The sequence below is a fragment of the Megalops cyprinoides genome, chromosome 16, assembly GCF_013368585.1.
Source record: "Megalops cyprinoides isolate fMegCyp1 chromosome 16, fMegCyp1.pri, whole genome shotgun sequence".
NCBI lineage: Eukaryota > Metazoa > Chordata > Actinopteri > Elopiformes > Megalopidae > Megalops > Megalops cyprinoides.
In genome coordinates, this window is record NC_050598.1 from 13062692 (window position 1) to 13087060 (window position 24369).

Consider the following 24369-nt stretch of genomic DNA (forward strand, 5'->3'; position numbering starts at 1 on the left):
AACAACGCCATTTTTTTGTCTCCCCCAGATTGCTCTTTTTCCTTAGAATGCTCTTGTCCTGCTGGAGACTGCGCATTGTGGGTGAAGAGAAAAGCTTAGTACTCGCACTTTGAAAGGCGTTCTGGATAAGAGCGTTTGCCAAATGACGAAAATGTAATGTAAAAGCAGTTTGACCTTCCCGAGGAGCACCATTGCCGCAGCAATGTGGCGTAAATAATGCTTATTTAACTATTGTGTGTGTAAAACTATGTTTTATTAACTATTGTGTGCTGCTCTACGCTATGTTCGTAAAAGTGATTTAGAACACCTGACAGCTACCAGTGAGACCAGACGAATTATTTGGCATTTTACGTCAATAAATACAGTAGTTTCACTCGAAATTTATTTGGAGACGCTGATTGGTTGACTGCATTTGGTTGTTTTTCTGCCTATCCTGTCCATTAACACTGTGCGCAGTCTGTGACATCATCGCATACAAGAGGGTTCAGTCTAGGCTGACGCCTGCCTGACCAAAACGTCACTTATCTGAAGAGACAGCCGTTCTCTTAGCTAGCTAAGTAGCTAGTTTTTTTCGTCGAAACATTATATTCTCATAGCTGTAGCTGTGTATCTAGCTAGCCGAGTCCGCGAATTAATTCCAGAAGATGGCTGATGACTTCGGGTTTTTCTCTTCGTCCGACAACGGAGCTCCTCCGGGTGAAGACGACCCAGCCGCGGCGTTTTTAGCCCAGCAAGAAAGCGAGATCGCCGGGATTGAAAACGATGAAGGGTTCGGAGCATTGGAAGGGGCCGGGCAGCCTCAAGAAAATCATTCGCCGCCTCAGTCTAATTATGGTGCGCATAAAGCAAGTAGACAACTAGTAATATATATATCAACTTTGCGAATTTGTACACTAAATTAACTTATTTGCGGAGTGACGTTAGCTAGCTAACATTAGTTAGCTATTGCGCCGTTTCGTAGCTCCAACAATCGTATAATGACTGGCTGGTTACCTGGACGTGGCGTAGCTAGCTCGCTACCTTTGTGAAGAATGGACACAAAGTAGCTTCGTCACCTTTGATTCACCCAGGTCAAAAGCTCGCTTGTTGGCTGTCGTTAGTCAGACATCAAACTCTGAGCAAGACAGCTTGCCAGGTAGCTCTTCTGAGATTACAGCCTAGCCGTCTAGCTAGTTGTCAGTGTCGCTTTCTAATTAGCCAGAAAGCTAACTAGCTAGTTAGCAAATTTAGCCACCTGATTTCCAACAAGGAAACTGCGTTTTATTAAAGAAAAACGCCTATGTCTCATACCATTTTGCTAGCTACGCATGTGCACGACTGAATTGGTTCGGTTTCCGTTTAGTGTGTAGAAGTCGGCAGTTTTACTTAATTTTGGACCTGACCGTGAAGCAGCTAGCTAGCTAATTGTATTCGTCCTTCGACCACACCAAGAGCCATTGACGTGATAGCTAACATTATTCTGAGAGTGAAAAAAGTCTGTGGCCAAGACTTTTCCCTCCAAGTGTCCTTGCTCCAGGCTAGGACTAAGGCATTGGACGGACATCTAGATCAACTCGCGAAATCTGGTGTTGGTGTGAAGAGGAACAGAAGTTGTGGCAGCTGGTGTGAATTGCTATTGAGAGTCGGTTGGCTGGCAATATGGAGCGGAAGCCATGCATTCGTGCTCACATAGTATTACGCATTTGAAGGGTATACAAAACATATAATTGCTACAACATTGCTAGCAGTCTGTTTATAATGTTATTTGAAATGGGAAATGTGATTTACAAAATTTCTGAAAGGGCTGAAGCTGAACAGGCAGATGTGGGGATGTTTAATCTGAAGAAGTGGCAATCAGTAGAAATTAAGTTGGTGTGAGCTACATAGCTGTATGTGACCTAAATTATCCCTGGAAAATTCAACCAATGGATACTGAGTGACCTGATTCTTCGACACGGTAGCTGTGATTGGTATCGACTGCGCACAGTATCCACAGTGCTAAATTAGACAACGAATTTACCACCGTTCCCATTTTCATGTGGCGTTCTGCATAATGCATAAAGCCAAAGTCAAATTTAAGGAGCCTTTTCAGTTACAGTCCATTACCTGTAGGTGGACGGATTCGTACTTCATTCTGTATAATGCATTTATGTCAGCCCTTTTCGCAATTTCTCCATTTTAATCATTGATTTTTGACAAAGCACTACATATTCTGCTTTTCCAAAATAGAAGCGTCTCCTGCATCTCATTTGACAGCTAGAGAAGCTGTGTTTGTCAACACTTGGATGCACCTTAATGCATTCAGTGCTGAGAGAAAATTGAACTGATGAAGAGTTTTATTGTTCTTTCCTTAGATGCATTTGGGGGAGAGCCAGCCACTGTAAATGGAGACCTGTTTCAGGTGAGGATCTGTGTGTTGAATTTTAACTGGTGTTTTAGTGTAGAACCCTCTCCATCACTTACATATAACTCTTCATACAGATTATCTTCAATTTTAAAACACTGTGCATAGAGTAATACTTTTAGCCAACTTGTCCACACTACAATGCTGTTGTGTGTCACTTAATTCGTGCCTCCTGGCTGCTTTCCATGTAGAATTATTATTTTTTTGTGTGACTTTGTTTCAGGTAGAGACAAGCAGGGAAAGTGAAGAGGTATCAGTCTAATTTGTAAAGGTTGATGTTGTGGTCTTTTTTAGTTATAATTATGTAGCCCCGTTTTCATATTGAATGTGAAATGTGTGTCTCTGCAGGGGAGTTGATTGGCCTAAAGCATCTCTGTCGGGGAAAGGGGCGATGACAGCTTTGAACTTTAAGCCTTTTAAATATTGATGAAGTGGTCTTCCCTCTCCTCTTTGTGCCATTAATCTTCTAGTCTAAAATAATGCATAATGTGTTGGCCAAAGTGGTTGCAGGCATTTAGGGCACGTTTTCTCCTTTTGAGGGAGATGAAATACATTTCCTCTCTTTGGCAGCACGGACTGGCAGACACCCCTACTCTCTCTCTGGCAACCCTGATTGACTCCTCCCCCGGGGGGGAACCAATCAGCAATGAGGCCTACACAGAGCAGGCCCCCCCAAGCCCCCTGGAATTGCAGGCAGGCCGCGGCTGTCTGAAAAGACTTTTCACATCACATGGGCCGGATTGTCTGAGTGCTCTGATGCCTTGCTTTAAGCCCAGATTTAAATGGGTTCACTTTTCCCCTTACCACTCTGCATGTGCATGGCTAGAGTGATTTACGTAACCTTGATTGACTGAAAAATCATCCCGCAGGGAGGGTGAAGAATCAACACCAATTGTGGTGGAGGGAAAACCTAAGACAATTTACTGTCTACACATTTAGCTCGGTGTTATGGCTGAGTTTGCTGTGGATATCAGATGAGGTGCAATCGAGAAATTACTAAATTGACAAACTGTGCCATGGAAGGTGGAGGTAGTCCTATAAAAGGCAGCTGTCTTGATCACGCTGTCTTGACGCCAGCATGTTTATCATACGGTCTCTGTGTTGCGTTTGAGCCCTCCTGAGGATAACGAAGCTGTATGTTTCCAGGAGTCCAACGGCCCCACGGACGCATACGCGTCCATCGCCCGTGCCGACCAGCTGAGGCAGGAGCCCGAGAGCCTGAGGAAATGGCGGGAGGAGCAGAAAGCGCGACTGGAGGAGCTAGGTAACCAGGGACAGTCCCCTGCATGTGCCCCGCCTAAATCATGTACTCTGTATCCCGTGCAGGCAATGGGGAAAGTGATGCGTCATGAACCACATAATGGGTGGAGCTACCATGTGTAATGAGCAGCAGTGACAAACAAAATATCAACAAGTATTCTTGGGGCGGCAGTGTAGCATAGTGGTAAGAAGCAGGACGCATAACAAGTTTGGCAGTCAGATTCCTCACTGGGGCACTGCTGCTGTACCCTTGGGCAAGGTACCTAACGCAGAATTGCCTCAGTAAATATCCCACTGTATAAATGGGTAACATGTAAAAAAAAAAAAAAAAATGGTAACTTATGTAAGTCGATCTGGATAAGAGCGTTTGCTAGATTCCAACAATGTAATGTATTCTGTGCTCTCCACTACTCTTAAGTGATGTTTTGTGATTGCACTGTCATCCTGGTATGAGCTGTGTGAACAACAACTTCTTCTGAGGATAACAAATGAAGTAGCTAATTTGCAGTGAGTCATTGATATTACCACCCATTTTGAGGTTCAGAGGCTCTCGTTCTCCCATCACAAACTTCAGTAACCCCGGAAGTGGGTGGAATTGATGATTTTCTTGAAGTCATATACTTAGTGACTCATTGACTTGAACAATAGTGTTGTTGCATCTTGAAGCACAAAGTATTTTTTTTTTTTTTTTTTTTTGACCCTGGTTTGGTTAGTCCTGGAGTGGTAGCCCCAACTGTATCCAGTGCTTTTCTTGGAGTAGGGAAAATGGTCCAACTGAAAATACACTCATGACCATAAATGGCTTTTGGTCGATCTGACTCTGAAGGTCCAGCCTGGCCTTTCACATGATTACGGTAAGGGATGACTGCTGTTTCCCCACCCCCTGTGTGTTTGCTGGTGATTGGCAGACTCCGCCTCCAAGGCTGCGGAGGCAGAGTGGAGAGAGAGGGCCAAGAAGGAGCTGGAGGACTGGCATGTGCACCAGAACGAGCAGATGGAGAAGAACAAAGCCAACAACAGGTACTGTACCCCCATCCTTCCACACACACACCCACACCGCTGTCCCCCCCTCTGCTCAAAGCCAGGTGTGGCCAGCTATTGCTAATTGTGACATCAGTAACCTGATGTTACTTGTTCTGTGTCATATTTTAGTGGTAAAAAGATTAAACAGAAACATCTAACCCCTGATCCTCCTCTTATCTGTAAGTTAGAAAGTTACCAGTGATACACTGTGACTAGGAGATATTTTATGCTAAAAGAAAGCACAGACCTGTTATAGAAGTGCTGCAGATCAGAGTAGGCAGCCCTACTCCATCCAAGCTCTTTTCATACATTGGGGATAAATTTTGACAGTAGTTCAACGCAGATGATCATATGCTTGAAGTGCTTAGTGTTTCACCATTCGTCTCCAAATGAGAAATTTAGTATTTAGCCACTGTGTCTGTAGTAGTGTGTGAGAAATGATGTGTGTGTTTATTGAACATGTAATGCTAAACACTGGAGTCTGTGCAGGAGTACACATCTGAATCCAAAGTTCAAAAATGAGTGAAACCTCCACTTCTCACCTTCTCTGCATAGTAAAATAAAGATTTTCCTTCACTAACACCAATGTTTCATGCAGTCAGTAGTCAGTCTGTATTCTAACTGAACAGTTAAGTCATATACATTTATATGTTAGATATCTATAGATAATCTATGTCTTTTGCATTATTATTACTACAATTTGTAAACTTTGATCTGTAACTTTCCTGTATTTGTGGTCCATGGCCTGCCAGGTAGTTATAAACGGCTTTTTGTTGTCTTTTGTTCTCTAACAACCTTCTCTCGTATTTTTTTAGCAGACTTTCTCCAAATCTTGCACGGTATCTTTTGTAACTATAAATCTATTTTCTGTTTTCTGCTGTGAAAGTCCTTTCCATGCCTCCTTGTCCTAGTAACTCGCGAGTGTTTTGTCTGCTTGTTTGAAACTGATGCTCTCTCTCTGTCTTTGCCTCACTCCTTCTCTCCCTCTCTACTAATCCGCATGCACACTAGGATTGCTGATAAGGCTTTCTACGAGCAGCCCAACGCTGATGCGATAGGCTACGTGTATGTTTAGTCCTCCTTGGATTTCTAGTGCTAGAAGCCTCAACTCGCTTTTTTTTTTTTTTTTTAAACGACACATTCCCTTTGTACCCGAGTGTGCATGACAGAACCTTCATAAAATCTGAATATTTTAGAATTGTCTTTATTTTACACTTTTTCGTTATCTGTTCTGTAGTGAATCTTTCATCGAGTATTGTTTTCTCCTTTTCATGCAGTTATGCAGAGTATTTTTATTTCTAAATATTTGGTGTTTGGATTGATGAATAATACCTGTAAGAGATTAAAAAGTAAACCTTGTTGGGCTCCAGTTAATCATTCTTACCAGGGATCAGTCTGAAAACGATTCAAAGCTCCCACTGCTGTATAAAAGTATGATAGCTGAACTTGCGAAAAAGACCCCTGGAGTGCTTTACATTGAATTTCTGAAAAGTGCAGTTCTCCCTTTTGATATGTTTTGGTTTTTATTTTTATATAAAGAGGTTCCCTACACTACAGACATTTTATGGTGTTGTGTCTTACTCAGTGATGGGCCGTATTTATGAAGCCATGCCAGTATTATTTTACCCACAAGAGATGTTGTGTGTTTGGATATTTTTTCCTAGGATAAACAAATTTGCAACTATTGCCTCCAAATGCATGCAAATCAGTAAAAGAGCAGAAGAAAGTCTGCAGCCACTTCCTTGTTTTCAGCATTAAAAATTCCATTCTGCCTCGGGCTGCCACAGTGTCTCGCCGTGCAGTAATAATGTTGCTGTTCACAGCCATTAATCTGCCATCTTAATACCCCTAATTACTTGTAGAGACCAGCAGCAGTCTTATTTGGGAGCACACTACCTCAAAGCGCTGTTTCAGAAGACAGTTCAGGCGAAGATTTTCCTTTTTGAGTTAAGCATGATGCCTTCCTCCATTCATATGTGTCCTCGTCATGAAGCAGCGATCCAGGCACAGGTCATCGTCATCCACGTCATTAGCTGCTAAGATAACCAGCACTGCATGTCAACAACATTTACACTGAAAACCACAAACTAATGCCGTCCATGTAGCCTTAAGCAGTCTTTACACTGCCAGTTTCCCTAGGAGAATTCAGATATTAAATTGATGTTCTTACAGTTATTGAGGCGAAAATGGATGGTGGTCTAATTGTTTTCAAATATCTCTTGCTCACTGCCCTGCAAGGCAGTGCACAAGACATCTACCGTCCATCTGTGAAGACGGATATCTTGCAGAAGGTCCGTTTCTGTGTGGTCTGTCTGAGGGTCATACGTGAACTGCCTGTGACGCCTGTGCCTGTCCTTTCAGTCTGTCTGCAATCTGGGCTCCTGATTGGCTCAGACAGTTAAGGCACTTGTTCCAGGTGCAGGCGGAGGCCTATGGCCCAGGTTCGAACCTGACCGTATCATATGCCAACAATGACCTCGAACCCACTGCACTGGAAGAAATGAGTTTTTGATGCATCACAGTATAAATGGATGGGTAGGCCACGGTACTCTCAACGTGCCATCCTTGGCCCCTCACCATCTGCATTTGGGTACCTGCGAGTTGCTCAGATCACATCAGAGTGGTGTGCCTGTTCTCCATTCTGCATTCGCTTCATCGTGCGCTGCGGTACTTGGTACCATGGGTAATAATCATGGTACGCATGTGTGTATTGGAGGATTGCATTCATCTCTGCCTACACTCCTGTGCAGTTGCAGGTTGTTGCATTTAAACAAGCCTGTTGTAGCCTGTACAATTTGCAATAACGCACAATTAAGTTTGGTGAAAAAGGGGGCATGAATTCAAACTGAAAAAATGAATTTTGTGCAAAGTGCAATTTCAGTGCAAAAAAATCTGTTCACAGTATATTGACATTGCAGAAATATTAATATCATACCTGTATAGAGATGGTAAACAGATTAAATGTGGTTTGGACCCACAATACTGAAACATTTCTAGGAAACTGCTTTTTTGCCGGTGTAAAGATTGTATCATTGGCTCAGATATGTGTTGATTTTCAATGTAAAACCCAGTAAGTTGTCTTTTATAACAGTGGTTAGCCAGTTGTTGCATGCTAACCTGGTCTGCATTTTGCTTGTTCACTCTCCTTAACATCCCATGACCCCTTGCTTTGCCTGCTTGCTGTCCATGTGCTTTGTCACCTGCCTGGTTAGATGGATTGATTGAATGATTCAGAAGTTTTTGGCATTGGTGCCTAATTTTAAGACTGAAGTAGTTGGGTGTGTTTCTGATCACTTTGTGAATGAGTGTCCGGGGTGATTTTTTGTGGAATGGCTTCAATGAGCTTGGGGGAAAAAAATGGATATCCAAAATCTAGATTTATGTGCTGTGACCAGTCTTATCGGAATGGCCGGCAGCTCTGGTGTGGTTTTTGGCTGCGTTTCTGGTGTTTCATGGCTGGTGTGGGAGTGAAGGCTGACCCCGCAGTGTTTCTGACAGCACCTCTCTCATCCCAGGGCATCAGAAGAGGCCTTCCTCAAAGAGTGCGACGAGGACGCCCCGGGGTCCGAGTGGGAGAGGGTGGCACGGCTCTGCGACTTCAACCCCAAAACCAGCAAGCAGTCCAAAGATGTGTCCCGTATGCGCTCCGTGCTCATATCTCTCAAACAGACGCCCCTGGTCCGATAGACCTCCCTAGCACATGTGCCCATGCACACACCCTATTTCCTCCAATCACGCTCTGTTAAACTTGTGTAGCACTATAGCTAGACTGCTTTGTCTTGGACAAAGGAAAGTAATTTTTTTTTCTTTCCAAGCACCTTATTTGTGTTTTGTTACTTTTCTCTCAAAGATGCAGAATTCACCCACACCCACATCTTTGTCTGGCAAACACACATGCAACTCCACCAAAACCCCGGCTTTTGAAAATTACTGTTTGTGAGAATTACTGTTTGTCCTAACTGATCATTGTTTCAAGAGCAGTTTATTATACCAGTGAGCTGCACACCAATACAGCATTAAGGGCAGTTTACATCAACCTACCTAATGGAATCCTAACCTTCTGCCAGTTCAAATGATCATTATTGGTATGTTTCAGGACTGACAGTTTACATTTACCTGTAATTACCCAACAGGCCCTCCCACCAAGTTTGTCTGAGACAGAACAAACACACCAGAGCAGTACAGTTCATTTTTACATGTTGAACATGGTTGCTTACGTTCATCGTTGAATAGCAAAGATACAGAATTACCGTTAAGTCATCAATCTCTTTTACAGTTCTGTTTGGAAATGTTTTTTATAATGTCATGTAAAACTGGGGCCTCTTGAGGAGGTCCACCATTGACATCACTTGTCTATTCGGACTAACATTGTTGCCTAAAATTGTTTTCACACTGGAAATTCAGTTGAGTCTGCCATTTTTACTCTAAGAAAAAAGATTTAATTAGCATGCTTTTTGTAATGGCTGACTAATATCCCCCTTCCCTCACTCTAGAAATGCCTGACATTGACATAGGGGTGACGAGCTGCATCTTTGAATTGTTTCCTAGTGATGAGGAAAGTGAAGCTTTAGTGAGCCCCCATGGTGCTTCCATTCATTGACTCACTGATTTAATCCAGTCATGGAGTTTTGCTGTGGAAAGCAAAGTCAGACGATTGGCTCATAAAAGTCAGTGATTGACAGCACGTGATGCACCCATTATGGGTTTCGTGAAGCATCACTCTCCCATCACAAGCAATCCCCTGTGGGCACCTTTATATACGGATTCTGTTTCTGTTTTTATCACAGTGATTTGTGCCATAAGCTGCTGTTAAGACTCCATGATAACAAACGGGGTCTGTGCTTTATCTCTGTAGGTCAGTTGGAGGGTTTTTTACGTCTTGTTACACATTTGGTGCATTATTGGCCAGTTCACAACCTGAAAGAAAAACAGCGTTATCTCAGAGGTCTCTAATTACCTAACAAAAAAAAAAAGAAACTGTCCACAGTTCGCCTTTGAATTAACATATCAAAAATAAATTATGGGGGGGATAAAAAAAAAAATATGATGCTTCTTGAATCCCGGGATACGTGCTGGTTGGCCTGCGTATTTCCGTGCCTGCTGCCTGAATGTCATAGCCCACTGTCCTTCCCCGTCATGAGAATGTCCCAGCATGCATCACAGAACTGAAAGATATACCTCAGCTCCACATAAAGTTTTGACACCTGTTAAGGTTTTGAAGAACAGTTTCCCTTCACCGTCCCTGAGGAACGTAAACACCAGGTCCTTATACGATCTGTCGGGAAGAGTTGAAGGTTAAGGGATGACGTGCTCCTTGCCATTCCTGCTGGATCAACTGTTTTAGACTAGAAATCATGGACCAAGGGGCTTCATACAGTAAATCTGCTTTGGGTTATGATGTTTCTTGATTCTCTATTCGTATACCTCAAAAAACATTCTCAGATCTACAAGAGAACACTGCACAGTGTTGCAGATGGTTTTATTGTCAGTATAACACATGGACTGCAATGTGTTAGAAGCCTAACTAATCATATGATAAATCCGTCCATTGACCTGGCTCAGAAATGTGTGACTGCCAACAGTGTAGCACACTGTTCATTCAGCTTGCAGTTTGCAGTCCTTTTCACCAAGGTATTGTGGGCCATAAGTTGTGACTTGCATATTATTATTATTTTTTCAGACAACATGGCACTACATTTGTTTGCATGTCGAGGGTATTCTTTACAAATTGTAGTGCCCCATCGGTTTCATCTTTTTACACAAAAAGGGCCTCCATATTTTTTTCTTTTTGATGGCAAGGAAAATCAGAGAAACTCTGAACCCAGAAAACAATCGTAATGAGGTCTTTTTTTTTGTCTTTCAAGGGTACGCGCAGTACATCGTACCTCTCTACTGTACAGTGAAGCTAGTGCACTATGAATGCAGATAATGGTAGTCAGCATAGTACCTATCTAATATTAAATTAATTGAAAACTTTCCTGGGGTAGTTTTTGCTACTGTAGGGTTGTTATGATAGAATGTTGAACCTTTGAGGTACTGAAGTTTTTTTTTTTTTAATGTGCCAATGTGTGGGTTTGTGTGGCCTTTCTGAGAACCTTGCTCCTGTACTGCCATAATGTTAGTGCCTCTTCAGTCCTTCAGAATGCATTTACCCTCCTGGGCTGACCCGATGTTTTCTGTAGGAATTTGGCAAAAAAAATTGTGTTGACGGCCAGGAAATCCAGCAATCAGGTTTGTGCTCAAGTCTACTGCTCTTGGCAGAGTTCTCCATTTAGTTATTACTTGAAACGCCCATGTGACTGGAAAACGGCCTTTTAAACAGATGCTAAAGCTACACTGTTGCGTTTTAGTTTCTGTTGAAATAGCAACCAATTTATGTCTGTGTACCAATTGGAAAAAGATCTTGTCCAACTAGTGACAAGACCTGAGGCAAACAAGTAAATTGGAGAAAAAACAAAACAGAAGGCCTTGTAGACTTAAGACTGGAGTTGCCTGTCCCTGCCTTGAACCCTGGACCCTAGGAATAAGTACTGAAGCACTCCAGGAAAGACTACCTGAACCTGATGGATTTCGCATCCCCCGAGAGGGGATTGGTTTTGCAGGTGGCACTCGATCCTGCCTCACCGTATCCTGGCCCCAGCCCATTTTAATGTTTCGGAGACAAGGGTTTTATATGCACTGTGTATAACCAAGGCAACCTTTTAAAAAGAGAAGTCTCTCTCTGCATTGCTGTCCTGTGTTCCTGTTGTCGCATACCTCTGTAATGTGCATGAGTATATGTGGCGTAGTTTGAAATAATGCATTGGCTTTAGATGAGAAAACGTTACTTGGTAAGCTGTTACATCATCTACTGTATGAGAGAAAAAAAAAATAAAGCTGAATTCTATTTAAAGGAACTGTAGTTCAGATGCCTGTTCTTGTTTATGTGGAATGGTACTTTTTTGATTTGCATAAGCACCTAGTGCTGCTTTTTACCCTCTAACCCTCTACCCTCTACCCTCTAAATGCACATTGTCAATTTTATCAAGGTCATTTCATTCAGTTTTTTTTTTTTTTTTATTAATCAAGGCATTTAAAACATCACTTAAAACCACATGCTAGGAAGATCTCTTTCATGGCCCTGGTTTACAATCATGTGTGCTCCAAAGGAAAATACTCCTCTATACTCATAGTGCTGTAATGTAAGTACTTTGAGGGATACAGAGAGAGGTTCATATAAAATTCAGAGAGAAATACATGACAAGCAAGACCGTAGTTTGGTGTACAGATTGTCTGTAGTAAGGTTTACCTTTATTATAATGATATGAGGATTTTTCATCCCCAGCACAGCAGACTGCTCAGATATTAAACTGCAAAAGAACTACTGGTCAGTCTAAAGGAGCTTATTTACATGTACAGGAAAAAATGCTGTTGACATCCTTTGCAAGTACGGTATTTCAAAATTGCACCATAAAAAGACATTCTCCCTTTCACTCCCTTTGCAGAATGTTTTCCACAAATAAAATGACAACCTAAAAAAATACACCCAACTTGGAGCTGAATGCCATCTGTAGCATTTTAATAAATTTGTTTTCTGTCAATCTAGAGTACTCATAAAGCAGTCTAGATTGAAGCAGGGAAAAAAGACACTGGGGAAAAAATGGCTTTCAAAAATAACTTGTTGCCTTCAAAACATTCAATCACAGTTGAGAGTTGTTCCCCATGGTGAGTGTTTGTAGGAGGGGGCTGCTGGGTAGGTGTCGGTTGTCAAGGATGACAGGCAGCTGGTCGCTTCCTCTCACTGCTTGGGCTTCAGCGCCGTCGCCATCACGCCCACCACGATGGCGACGACTGTGAAGCCCTGTGCCAAGATACGCGCCCGCATCAGCATCTGCGACTGCCGGGTCTTGCCGTGTTTGAAGGCGATAAGCCCATAGGTTAAGGCCCCTGCTGTTCCCAGGCAACCTGGATGGAATGGGAGGGTAAAGGGTGACTGAACATCTTACAACAAGCCTTGATGATGTAAAATCCAATGCTGTATCTTTTGTGTAGTCTGTTGTCTCAGCTCTCTTTAATGTTTATATGGTCTCAATACAGTCCCATTACTTACATTATGCATTTTCGTAGGTGCCTTAATGCTTGACCTTTTGTGAGGCATTTATGCATTACTGAAGAACGTACTCTTCCCTGGATTCGAGCCAGCCATTTTCTGGTCACAAAACCAGCTTCTCAATTACTGGTCCACTGAAAGACCATGGACATGGATGAGTGATGTATGCAGACTGCAAATAGCAGAGCAACCCACTTCAAAACTAGACAATCTAATAAAGTGAATGGCAAGCTAGCTCTACCTGCCCCCTTTTTGAAATAAGAATGACGCTATGTCCCAGCTCTCGTGCATGAGTACAATGTCTGAGTCATGGTGAGACTAACATACAATTTCGGAGTGGGAGGGGGCGGTGCATAATAAAAATGGTGCTTAGCTGTTATCACTGCTTTAGAGGTCTACAAGGATAGGTGTATATACTAAAATACATCAATCTACTCAACTGTACTGCTAACTGCTCCATAAACTGTCATAGCACTGATTTACCTTTTACATTCACGCTGGCATTTAGCTGACGCTTATTTAAAGACATTGAACATATTAGTACGTGTGAGTAACGCTGCGTGTCTGTACGCCGAAAAGCGTTTTTACCAGAGATTACTTAAACTTCGTAGCAAGAAATTCAACCTTAACCTTGTTGCGGTACCTCTACATTTCTTAGTTTATCGTCACAAATATATAAATAACATAACTTAATATATCAACCCAGTTGGCAGATCAAGAGGAAGGAGCTCTGAGAGGTAATCAGCCATGTAGTTAGAAATTTGGAGGCTAGTCACTTCACTTTTTATGAGTGCATGCTGCATAGGAAGACTAGCAAAATGGCTAGCTTCAAGAATCCGAAGGTGCACGGATAGTTGGCACCCGACAGGTCTAACTCAACTCTCACCTACCTAGCTAAAAACAACAAAACAACGAGTTATGACAACTTACAGCTAACATCAGCTAGCTGATGCTTGTGTAACTGTGCAGGGTACCATTTATGCAACTCACCCAGCGGCACAAAGGGGTTCTCCTTGGTCTTTCTGATGAACTTATCCTTGAATCCTTCCTCCCTGGGCCGTGGCAGAGGGGTAAATCCTTCGATAGTAGGGGGTTGATTTAAATCAAAAACCACAGGCACCGCAGCGCTCGCCTGGGACGCTTGATCTTGTCCTACCGGAGTAGTTGCCATTTTTTGTGATAGCAGGAAGAAGTGGAAACTTAGTATGAGCAGCCAATCGTTTAGTGGCTTTGTTGGCCACGTGATTCATGTAGTCACGCTCGCTATTGGTGGAGAGTACTGCAGCGTTCGCTGTTTTGTAACATTTTGACAACGTCACTCACAGCCAAGGGCGTATGGTGAGAGCCTACTCTTAAAAGCTGATCCAGAATCAGGTAAATCTCTTATTTATAATGGACAGGGACGGACCAAGGTTGGGAACACTGATCCTGGATTGGCGATTACAGGAGAAATTGCCCTGAACCAGCTAGTGCATCAGCCGCGATATTGTCTGTGAAAACACACCCCTCTTTTCGTTTCTATTTGTACAAAGGGGGTTCGCAAATATTTGACCTTGGTTGTATTTCAAGTTTCAAGAATTATGTGGAAATTATGATAGCCTCATGGTTGTAATATTTTATATCAATGTAAAATCATATTCCGTTTCAAGGTCATACATGTACCAACGATACCGCGTGATTGTCTGGTGAGACTTACTACAGTGTATTTTACAGTCAATGCCAAATGCATTTGATGAAATAGTGTTCACAGCTCTCATTTTAGAAATGTGTTGAGTAGGCTATACTGCGGATTGTGATTTGAGGATAATATGACAAGTATGATATATGTATGTATAATATATACAATATAAACGAGAAATGAAAGCATTTTAGGTTATTTGATTCGAATTGTTGCTTATTATATGTATGATAACACTGTAATCATATTTCTGGACGGGAAATAGTGCAATAATAAGCAGTTGTGGCATTTATGGTTTGAACCTGTCTCGCGTTATACAGTATTTCTCAAGAAATTACCCCTCAGCTACTTTCTTACAATGCTGCAACTTTCCAGCAGATGGAGACAAAATTACACCAATGACGCTAAACTGGGTGACACTCTCAGCCGACACGCCAGTGTTGAGAAGTTTGTTGCAGCCCACCCGATAGCCAGCGTACACCATTTTGATGTCTAGCGAGTCGCGACCAATGGAAACCTAAAGGTCTGCCAGTTTCGTTTAACAAATTATTATTTTTAGCATCTTTCAGGACAGACAGTTTGCTGCATATTAATGACAGGCCCTTCTAGTGTGTTTATCTGAGAACAACGCCGCAAAATCAGATTGACTTTTAAAGTTTGTTAATTCTAGCTGCCTTTCAGTTGTTAATAGAAGACAAAGACACATATGACTACCACTATTTCAATATTCAAGCTCTGGTGTGCTTCTGTTCAGATAACATTTTTTTTGCATCATATTAGGTTTCAGAGAGAGCTTTCTTTAGAGCCAAGCAGCTCCTCTCTTTTAGGTCCAAATATGTGTTGTTTTCAGCAATGCAAAGCTAAGATGTAGTGAAACAAATGGTTCAAGATAATACTGTTTTATGTTAAATTAAATACTCCCTTTCCTAAGCCCTTACCCTAAATATATGATCAGCTGTGCCACTGGTGTTGCTTGCACCTCAAGCCTGCACATGTAAAATCTGGTCAGGATGGGCCCATCATCTCCCGACATCTTCCATTTGCTCCCAGCTGCACAGATTGGCAAGAGTAAGGTACAAGATAAAAGGTAAGAGTAAGATGATTGGTATGAGTAAGGTATATTGTTCATAACATTGGCAGCCACGACCCATGGACAGAGTATCCGGTGTTCTCATGGCTAAGTTAGAACACATGCTCCACTGAGCTATAGGTAGTATTATGGCTATATTATCTTCACACATCTAGGAATCTGTCTTAGCTAATAAGCTAATAAGACAGACTGACTTTCTGGTTTATTCCAGGGACTTTACTTCAACAATACGCCAGCTCTGTGCTGGTGTGATACCTTTTAAATTGCATTATTTAATCATATATGCACATGGATTACATAGTTGTTGTTGTTGTTATAGCCACATCATTTATTTCAATAGAGGCCATCTTATTTCTCGTTATAATAGTATTTCAGTATGTTGAGAAGGCACAATGCATGTTGACAACTGACACTCAGTTGCTAGCCAGTAAGGTTAAGTCATTTTAGAATGCTAGCTAGCTATACAATGTAAAAAATAAAAAGAAAACTTCCCTTTTGGTGTATGTTGCTGTTATTGGCCTCTGCTGATGTTCTTATAGTCTTTTTCTTTTATCATCACACCACTGGCCAAGAGGTGTGGCACCACGCCAGGTGCATCTGTTTCTGAGGAAGAAACAGACATATTTGTGCTACGGTGACCCAAAATGACCATATATGGACAATCGACCAAAAAAATCATGTTTGGAGGGTTATCTATTTAATTCAAAGACACAAACCAGTGATCAAAGTTAAGGGCTGAAGGCTGCCTTGATTTGATAGATTTGATTGAAAAATACTCAAAGCACGAATAGGAAATGGGCAAGGTTTCCTGTGGTTGTAGCAAAAGGAAAAAAGTCAAAGTTTTGGAAACCATTTATTTCTACAGTACAATAGTTTTCTTCTAAAAGCACGTTTGGGCCCAGTGTGACACTCCGTGCATAAACGGAACATACACATAACGGGAACAGAGAACCCGTGGGATAAAATTACAATTAATGGCCATGCACAAGCCTTTGCTTTTTGTTTAATATCTGAAAATATTTCCTGGTGTAGCACAGGATTTCTAACTGGTGATAGGAAATCAGGGCCTTGCTTTAATATTAACACAATGGCAACTCCCAGGAGGTGGGGATGGTCATAACCGGACTGCCAGCTGCAGCAACAATTTTTTTGGTCTGACTACTTGTTCAGTGCTACTAAACAACCATCAGTATACTCATGATACTTTTGACATCAAGTTGTGGTCACTGACAAAACTGTTAATATAGATATTTCTGTGTAAAAAAAATGACTGAGAGTTTCATTCCCTTGAATATACACATCAACTATTCTATTTGAAGACAGAAAATGTGTATGTCTCAAAACATAATAAGAGCCCGTTGTCCGGAGTATTTTTAAATGGAATGCTAATTATTTCTAAATTTAAGGACTCCGGACTGAAGTAAATAGCGGAGTGTAAGCCTCGCAGTTTGCCGTCCTGTACGAGTGTCCCACGTGACTAAATGACGTCATTAGAACCCTAATAAAACGCAAAAAAGAGGGCGAGTTCACGGCTGCTCGGGGTTACAGTTGGACGGACGTACAAGGAAAACTTTAATTCATAGCTAGATAGGCAATTATTTCATTTATTTTTCTCAAGGGAAAAATTACGATGTCCACTGAACAGAAAGACGCGCAGGAGGTAACTTAAACAGCGAGCATGCCTTTTTTTCAGAGCGCTTAAGTCAAAAGTTTGTTCATGTTTTAAAACTTGAGTTTAGCTTCGCTAGCTTAGTAGCGTAGGTTTCATGCATTGCTCTGGCAGCTAAAAAAGTTCCATTGTATAACGTCAGTCATTTGTGACGGTGTCATTTAGATACAAGCTTTGGAAAGGAACGGCTGTTTCGTGATCCGAGTCGATATTTTCTAAATTGTTTACAAACTAGTTAACTCGGATCGCAGCTTGAGCTGAAACTGAATGTCAGATCGCGAAGTTTGCACATTCCAGCACTGGCAAGGCGGAGTATCGCCTTGAGACAATTGAGGCTTGTTCGTTGGCTAACTTTAGCTGGCTAGGTGGCATTGAGGCTTGTGAATGAGCTGGCTAACTGCTGTTGAAACTCTTCAGTGAAAGGATTTTTCTTGGATAATTGCTAATAACGCGCGATAATTGCATAGCTGGCCACCTGAGTCAGTTGCACAGTTGATTGTTGATTAAGTGTACAGCAACAGACTGTCCTTATTTGTAAATCTTCCTGTTTGTGTAACTAATCGCATTGTTTTGATACCTTTGGTGGGACATCGCTACCGTAGCAAACAATTGCATGTATCAGTGTCCAAGTGTTACTGTACCTAGCCAACATGTTAGTTTAAACCCAGTCCTTCAAAACTGCATCTGAGAAACAGTTGAAGTTTGTTACTTTTGTGTCACTGTTCTTTTTCTCCCCGAAATTCACCGGCTACTTTAAACATATTCAGTTCTAATGTTCTGTTTCTGTTATCTTGACAGCTGTTGTCTTGATTACACCCTGTACTCGCAACGGTCAAATATAAAACATTTACCATTTCAAACTGGATTTAAACGAAATGTAAAAAGCTAAAAGAAGAGATGGCAATGGAGGCACCTCAAAGGGATGATACACACAAAATGGATGGTAGAGTCGTATGCTCTGAATTCCTGTCTTTCCCCTAAATTCCAGTTAATCCTCAACCATTGTTTTACAGAAGTTTCACCAGCGACAACTAATAAGTTGTTTATCTGAGGAGGCAATTTCTGTAGTTTTTATTTCTGTTCATAGGGAGGGAAATATTAATTGCATGTACACTCTTGTTCCGTAGACTATGGACTTAACACATGCAGTGAACACTCCTTTGAGAACATTTGGTATGCCTCTGCTTGTGTGCATCAAGAAATAATACATATTGATATAATAAAATAAAATAATAATATATGGAATCATCTTGTCTAAAATGGCAAACTGAACATTATGATTTACCTTTACCACTGAAAGAGCTGTTGAGAGGGGTCGCAGGTGGCTGAGTGGTTGGGGGATATGTTCATGCCCAGCCTGCTTTGTCGTATGAAATTGAATTTGGAACGGCATAACCTTCAGGTGATGAGATCACATGTGCGACTCTAGACCCTGGAAAATGTTTGTGATTTAATTCATTCCTAAAGGGGCCTATGTCTGTTAGAGTGAATTATCAATATGGGTGAAGACTGGCCATTTGAAGAGGGTTGCAGTCACACTTAAGATGTTTAAAGTAGCTTTTTAAAGTTAAACAAAAAATATGACCTCATGGTGAGCTGGTGTCAGTTGGTAGTAGTGAATAAAACTTGCCCCTTATGGCAAGGAAAGAAGAAAAATTTTGATTTTGTTTCCACTTGTCTCCATATTTTCATGTCTTTAACAAGGATGAAGTACTTGAATGGCAAATTGCAGGTTGAGTCTTGAGCCGAAGTAGCTGCTGCCCAGTTAGGGGCCATAAAACTTGGAGTGGAAAGTTGAATTAATTGATTTTTGTCTTTGGCCATTTCAGCCTTTATTCTGACAGAAATTGTCAACATTGTCACAGGTAAAAAGTAAGCCCTGAAAAACAGAGTTTTCATGTTGACCACTCTTTAAAGGGGGGGGGGGGGGGGGTTGCGGGAGAACTACTTTGATATCAACTCTCGTTTGGAAAGGAACCAGTTGTTCCATTTAAGAAAAAAAGTCATCGATAGATTGCATCAATTGTTGCGTCTGTAATGGTGGTTTCATCAAGTGGGATGTAAGTGCTGGAATGCTTTCATTCCTCAAGTCCTCATTCCTCAGGCACATTAGGAAGAGTTAGAACACTGAGTGTTTGTTTGCATGTTTACCCGCACACCCAAAGGAGAAATATTTCAGCTGTCTGGCTCCGAAACATTGGCATTTTGTCCAGCATGCATTTCACTCCTCCAAATTTGGACGACTGCACCCAAAATGGAATTAATGCATGTAAGGATTTCTCATTGATTCCTTGAAAATGAATCACGGAAAAAAGTAGCACTTTACAGCTGTGAAACCTCTTAATTTAAGTGTAATTGGTAGTTTTCGGTTTTGTTTCTGTAATTATCCACACTCTGTGGGGGAAGTTAGGGTAACTGCAGCTTAACATTGCAATGTTATTGCATTTTTACTATATTATTATAGGAGTTTGCTTGCTTCATTTTCCTCTTAGAATCAACCACCAGGCAATACACTTTTGTAAGGAGCAAATGTGCTTCCTTTTCAAGGTGGGTTTCTGACAAAAGTTAAAAGCCAGCTCTTCTGATTGGTTGGAGTAATGTTCAACATGTATATTTCAATTTTGGCTCATTTGGCACTCATGACCCATAGGCAGGCAGACAGTTTTTTTTTTTTTTTTTTTTCCAAAAAATGCAAAAAGTGTGTAACAAATTGGAAAAAATGTCATTCCACACAGCATCTGTGCATCTATCATCTCTCCATTTGCCCATCTGTGTTCGTCTATCCATCTGTTAGTTCACCTACCCCTCAATGCATCAGTTTTCTATCTATGTGTCAGTGTCTACTTCTGTATGTACAGATTATTTTAAAATTATGAAAAATCCATGTGAAATCATGTTCAGAAGTGCAAGATGATGGGATGCACGGTAATCTGGATTCTCAGGCAAATGCCTAAATGAAAAGGGTGTGAGTGCAAGGGTTCTTTCGCCTTATAGAGCCTTATGTCTGCTGGGGCCCGTCTTGCACGGATACAGATCCATCCACACTTGTACAATGGAGAGCCCGTTTCCTGCGTGTAGGAGTGTCCACTCAGGAAAGCGCATTCCACAGGGCCAGAGAACCACGGCGCTTATTGCCTCTGAACCGTGCTGTTCTCCAGCCTCTCCCCACATGCTAATGGAGCGGGCTGTGATGTGATGTTCCACCTTACCTTTTGCCCAGAGAGGGGATCTCAGTGTTCTCTTTGAATACCTTCGGTGTGATTTGAATCCGGCTGTCTGCGTCTCACTGTGCTTTGATTACACTGTTATTGTCCTTGAATAAGGATATTGTTCATATTGCTCATATACATTACATTACATTATTGGCATTAAGCAGACGATCTTGTCCATAGTGACTTGCATCAGTTATGTTTTTTTTTTTTTTTTACAATTTCATCCATTTATACAGCTGGATATTTACTGAGTTGATTGTAGGCTAATTACTTTGCCCAAGGGTACAGAAGTAATTCCTCAGCGGGGAATTGAACTGGCAACCTTTCGGTTACAAGTCCTTCTCCTTAAACACCATGCCACACTGCCGAAAATAGTTTCTTTATGTATATTTTCAATATTTCTAAAAATAAGACTGTACTGCAGTCACATGATTGTGCAGTACCACACATCAGCAAAGTCAACAGGACAACATGAGTGAACAGCCACACACATGTTAAAAAACAAAGCCCTTTCTGTTTTCTTTAAAAATGTACTTTGCAACTGGGGTAAAACATTTGCTGAAGCACCCATTTTTCTCATGTGTGCAGCGAACCCTGCTCTGTGAAGCCAGTTGAGTAGAAGGCAGTTGTGTGGTGTGTCTTGATATTGATGTTTGTCCGTTATTGTCTGTGGTGACTTTGCCTTTCATGCCTACTGAGCTCTGTAGAGGGCTCTCCCACTCCTGTCCAGACTCAGGCTAAGCTGGTCTGTGGGGAAGTGAACACCCAGTGGACAGGATTTTTTTGTGGGGGGAGACCTTAGAATAGATTTCATTCCCAAATGGGCGCTGGTCATGTCAGTGGGTCAGTCAGGTGAACAGGTTCATAACTGTCATTATCAGACCCAGTAGGCATTCGGTTCAGAGCGCCCTGCAGTTTTTTGAGAAATGTATGACAGTTGAAAACAAAAAGGTAAAATGAATGTGCTCTGTCTCTTTAAGGCCCTTCATATGTCACATCTCATAATTGCTGGGTTTGGTGTATTATGCTGAACTGCATGTGATGCCTCCTGAAAAGAATGTTGACTTGTGTTCCTCTCCACCCCAGCCCTGTTCTCCCTTTGAGTGATTCTCTATTGGTGAGAATTTTAGAGGATGAGCCAAGAGATCAGGGTGGTTGATGCCCCCTCCAGCCCCTTCCCGATGTCTTTTTTTTTTTTCTCTCTCTCTCTCCTTCCTTCTACCTCCCTCATCCTGTCTTCCTCTCCCTCCCTCTCTCTCCCCCTCCCTCCCTCTACACTGTGACTCACACGGGGTGCTGGGCTGAAATAGTTTGGTGTAGTTTTACATTCCTTATTTGGCCTCTGAGGAGCGTGGAGAGAGGGAGCACTTGCGGGTGTCAGGGAGGGAGGGAGAGAGAGAGAGAGAGGGAGAGAGAGAGAGAGCACGCCAGCCTCCCTCATTCCTCTTGCTCCCACTCAGTTTCCACTCGGGGCTTGGGTTACAGGCAGACCCCTGGGACAAGGTACGTTTGTGTGATCTGGTTGCAGGTTGGGCAGACATTGATACCTGAGGGCGCTGTGAACTGGCAAGCTTGTAATTCATGAAGTGAGGGTGTCCGGTGTGGTCTCATATCTCAGGTTGTTCCTTAAATCTCTTTAACAATTTCTGTAAAATTAGGCCCTAAACAGTTTTAAAATAGTTTGATGCACTGCACTGTTGTCAGTTGTTTGTGTGTATGTATATATGGATGTGTGTGTAAGATACACACCACACACACACACACACACATATATATATATATATACATATATATATATATAAATTTAGTATGAATTGATCTATATGTGTGTAAGGATATTACAGTGTGTGTATAATATTATTTACACACATACTTATTTTGTCATGGGTGTAATGCATTTAACATTGTGGTCTGTTTTAGATTTCATTGGGCAATGTCAGCACAATGGCACAGTGATGCCTTTTTGTGGGTTCAGGGTGCACTGTCTTTTCCATGAGCTCTGGCTGAGGACAATTTTGAATAGAGGAATCCTTTCTCACTTATCTGCTCTTCTCTTCTGTGCCAAGTGTTTGTTTTAGAAGTGACAGAACATGTGCCGTGATGTAATTTGTTATGAATGTGGGAAATTTTGGTGTTTGACATTTTCCAGTAAATGGTGGTCATATTGCGCATATCTTGACTCGCAGTGGAGCAGCCCCCATCCACTCTGCAGAATAGGGGGGAAACTGGTTTTGCTTGGCTGTGCTGGTCAGATTATACCCTAATAGTGTGCTGTTGGATATATTATTGCTGTTTATTTTACTTCCATCAAGGCATTGTCCTGAACTGAATTTGGATATAGGCCCAGTTTATTTTCCCATTTGGGAAAAGTAGAGTGAGGGTCATTACTGGTCTCATACAGTATGATACTCTGTTTAATCTGAACTGTAGTCTCACTACTCCTAGTTTAGACTGCTTTAAATGCTCTGCTTATTTGAAGAGCCTCTTCATATTTGTCAGTTAGCAGGGCAGAAAGGTAGCAGTCATATTAATTAAAATCTAATTAACTAATATCTTTATGAAAAAAACCTGAAATTCATTGAAAAGGACTGGGTCTGTCATGTGCTGTAATGTCATGACAAATCCAGTTTTATTACGACAACACTTCTAACAAGTGTACAGGAAGGTCACCACATCACTTGTCTACCAGCTGGCGCTTGGGAGCAGCCAAACAGCTCTGACACTCAACGCGATGAGGGCTTCTGCTTTTGAACTCGTCTCAATAATGACTCGTGCGTGTTGTAATCAGCTCTTTGTAACTGTAGTGCACCCCCCCCCCCCCCCCCCCCCCCCCCCACCATTTCTGGAATCTTTGCAGCAGTATGCTGTGTGGCTGTCCCTGTCTTTGTGGAGCCAAAGAGCAAATGGGGCTGCAGGCCAGAGAGGCTGGACAGAATCTGCTAGCCAAGCCTTTCTGTCTCAGACGGCCCTTTAAATCTGCAGAACGGAAACCAGGCTAGCTCAAGCTACAGCCAAAGCTGGCTGACCAGGTAGTACATCATGGTCTCTAGAGCTATAGCACATTGCCTTATATTGAAGTCTGCCAAATTGAGACAACTGCCCTGACTGAACCTCAGCTTCGGATTTCCAGACAGTAGGATTGCCTGAAAAATAGCCTAGATTCCCTGTTACTTGTGTCTGATCAGTGCTGGTGGTGTGCTACCTTTCTGTCTTTACGTCTTTTGTGTTTGAGCAAATGCTGATGAAAACAGTATGGTTACAAGCAAGCTATGTATACATTATAAGCCTTTTTTGCTGTGAAGTTGGAACCAGACTGGTTCCATCTATAGAAAGAGCCACACTGATTCCAGCTCTATAGTGGAAAAGGGGTAGAATGAGCCAGACTGGCTCCAGCTCTACAGTAGAAAAGGGGCTTTCGTGTTTAGTATGAGGGCTGTAGTTGCGTGATTGGATCCTGGATGTAGAGATATAAGTCACTCCACACCGATGTTCATAGATTGAGTCAGGTGGGATATGGAGAGACTCTTGAGAAGGAATTTTCAGAGCTGGGTTTCATTGACCATTAGACTCATGCAAGTTTTCAAAATCCTCCCTGCTTTAATGAGACAAGCCATCATTGTATGTAGGCCATTTCCTCAGTATCTACACTGCAGGGTTTGCCTTGCTTTGGTTGAGGAAGCCCCTATTGTTTGGGCTTAACTTACTTTGCACTCCAGCTGCCATATGTTACAAGAATAACGGTGTTCATACAGCTCCCCCAGAGCAGCTGAAAGTGAGATCAGTTAACCATGCTGCTCAGACTCTGCTTGAGACAGAGATGGTGTACAACAATACCAAGAAGTGGGCCTTTTGATGACTTCAAAAGGCCAGTACTACTACTGTTTACTTAGTGTGCAGTTGGTTGTACTTAATGAAATGCAGCTTGCAGTGAAGTATCGCATGCTGAAGTCACTTAACAGTTACTT

At 42.0% G+C, this 24369-nt stretch overlaps 3 protein-coding genes across 10 annotated transcripts in view; 2 read left to right on the plus strand and 1 right to left on the minus strand.

Moving 5' to 3' along the window:
• The first annotated feature begins 470 nt into the window (after positions 1-470).
• cltb (clathrin, light chain B) lies at positions 471-11534 on the plus strand. Of its 7 annotated transcripts, none has more exons than XM_036547730.1 (8): positions 471-834; positions 2334-2380; positions 2607-2633; positions 2954-3076; positions 3530-3647; positions 4552-4663; positions 5482-5505; positions 8182-11534. In XM_036547730.1, exons 1-8 carry the CDS (start codon positions 645-647, stop codon positions 8351-8353), a joined length of 813 nt encoding a protein of 270 aa, XP_036403623.1. In that variant the 5' UTR covers positions 471-644; the 3' UTR covers positions 8354-11534. The 7 variants fall into 7 exon arrangements, with proteins under 7 accessions (XP_036403623.1, XP_036403624.1, XP_036403622.1 ...); XM_036547731.1 differs by having other exon boundaries at positions 5485-5505; XM_036547729.1 differs by lacking the exon at positions 5482-5505 and adding an exon at positions 5678-5731.
• A 217-nt stretch (positions 11535-11751) lies between these two features.
• higd2a (HIG1 hypoxia inducible domain family, member 2A) lies at positions 11752-13943 on the minus strand. Its single transcript, XM_036548826.1, has 2 exons — positions 13746-13943; positions 11752-12610 (listed from the first exon to the last, which is right to left on the minus strand). Exons 1-2 carry the CDS (start codon positions 13924-13926, stop codon positions 12444-12446), a joined length of 348 nt encoding a protein of 115 aa, XP_036404719.1. The 5' UTR covers positions 13927-13943; the 3' UTR covers positions 11752-12443.
• Positions 13944-17042: 3099 nt separating this feature from the next.
• The window catches only part of pdlim7 (PDZ and LIM domain 7), a 48564-nt gene continuing 41237 nt past the window's right edge, over positions 17043-24369 (plus strand). Inside the window, exon 1 of one of the 2 annotated variants that reach the window (XM_036547721.1) lies at positions 17043-17183. In XM_036547721.1, coding sequence (XP_036403614.1) covers positions 17154-17183 — 30 coding nt within the window. In that variant the 5' untranslated portion in view covers positions 17043-17153. Of the gene's footprint in view, positions 17184-21795; positions 21908-24369 lie in introns of those variants that run through there. The other variant, XM_036547722.1, reaches the window with a different exon arrangement.

Coding starts and splice junctions, on each gene's coding strand:
- higd2a (XM_036548826.1), bottom strand. CDS start 13,926: ATGGCAACTACTCCGGTAGGACAAGATCAAGCGTCCCAGGCGAGCGCT. Junction 12,611..13,745: donor GAACCCCTTTGTGCCGCTGG/GTGAGTTGCATA, acceptor CATTCCATCCAG/GTTGCCTGGGAACAGCAGGG.
- cltb (XM_036547729.1), top strand. CDS start 645: ATGGCTGATGACTTCGGGTTTTTCTCTTCGTCCGACAACGGAGCTCCT. Junction 835..2,333: donor GCCGCCTCAGTCTAATTATG/GTGCGCATAAAG, acceptor TTCTTTCCTTAG/ATGCATTTGGGGGAGAGCCA. Junction 2,634..2,953: donor CAAGCAGGGAAAGTGAAGAG/GTATCAGTCTAA, acceptor TCTCTTTGGCAG/CACGGACTGGCAGACACCCC.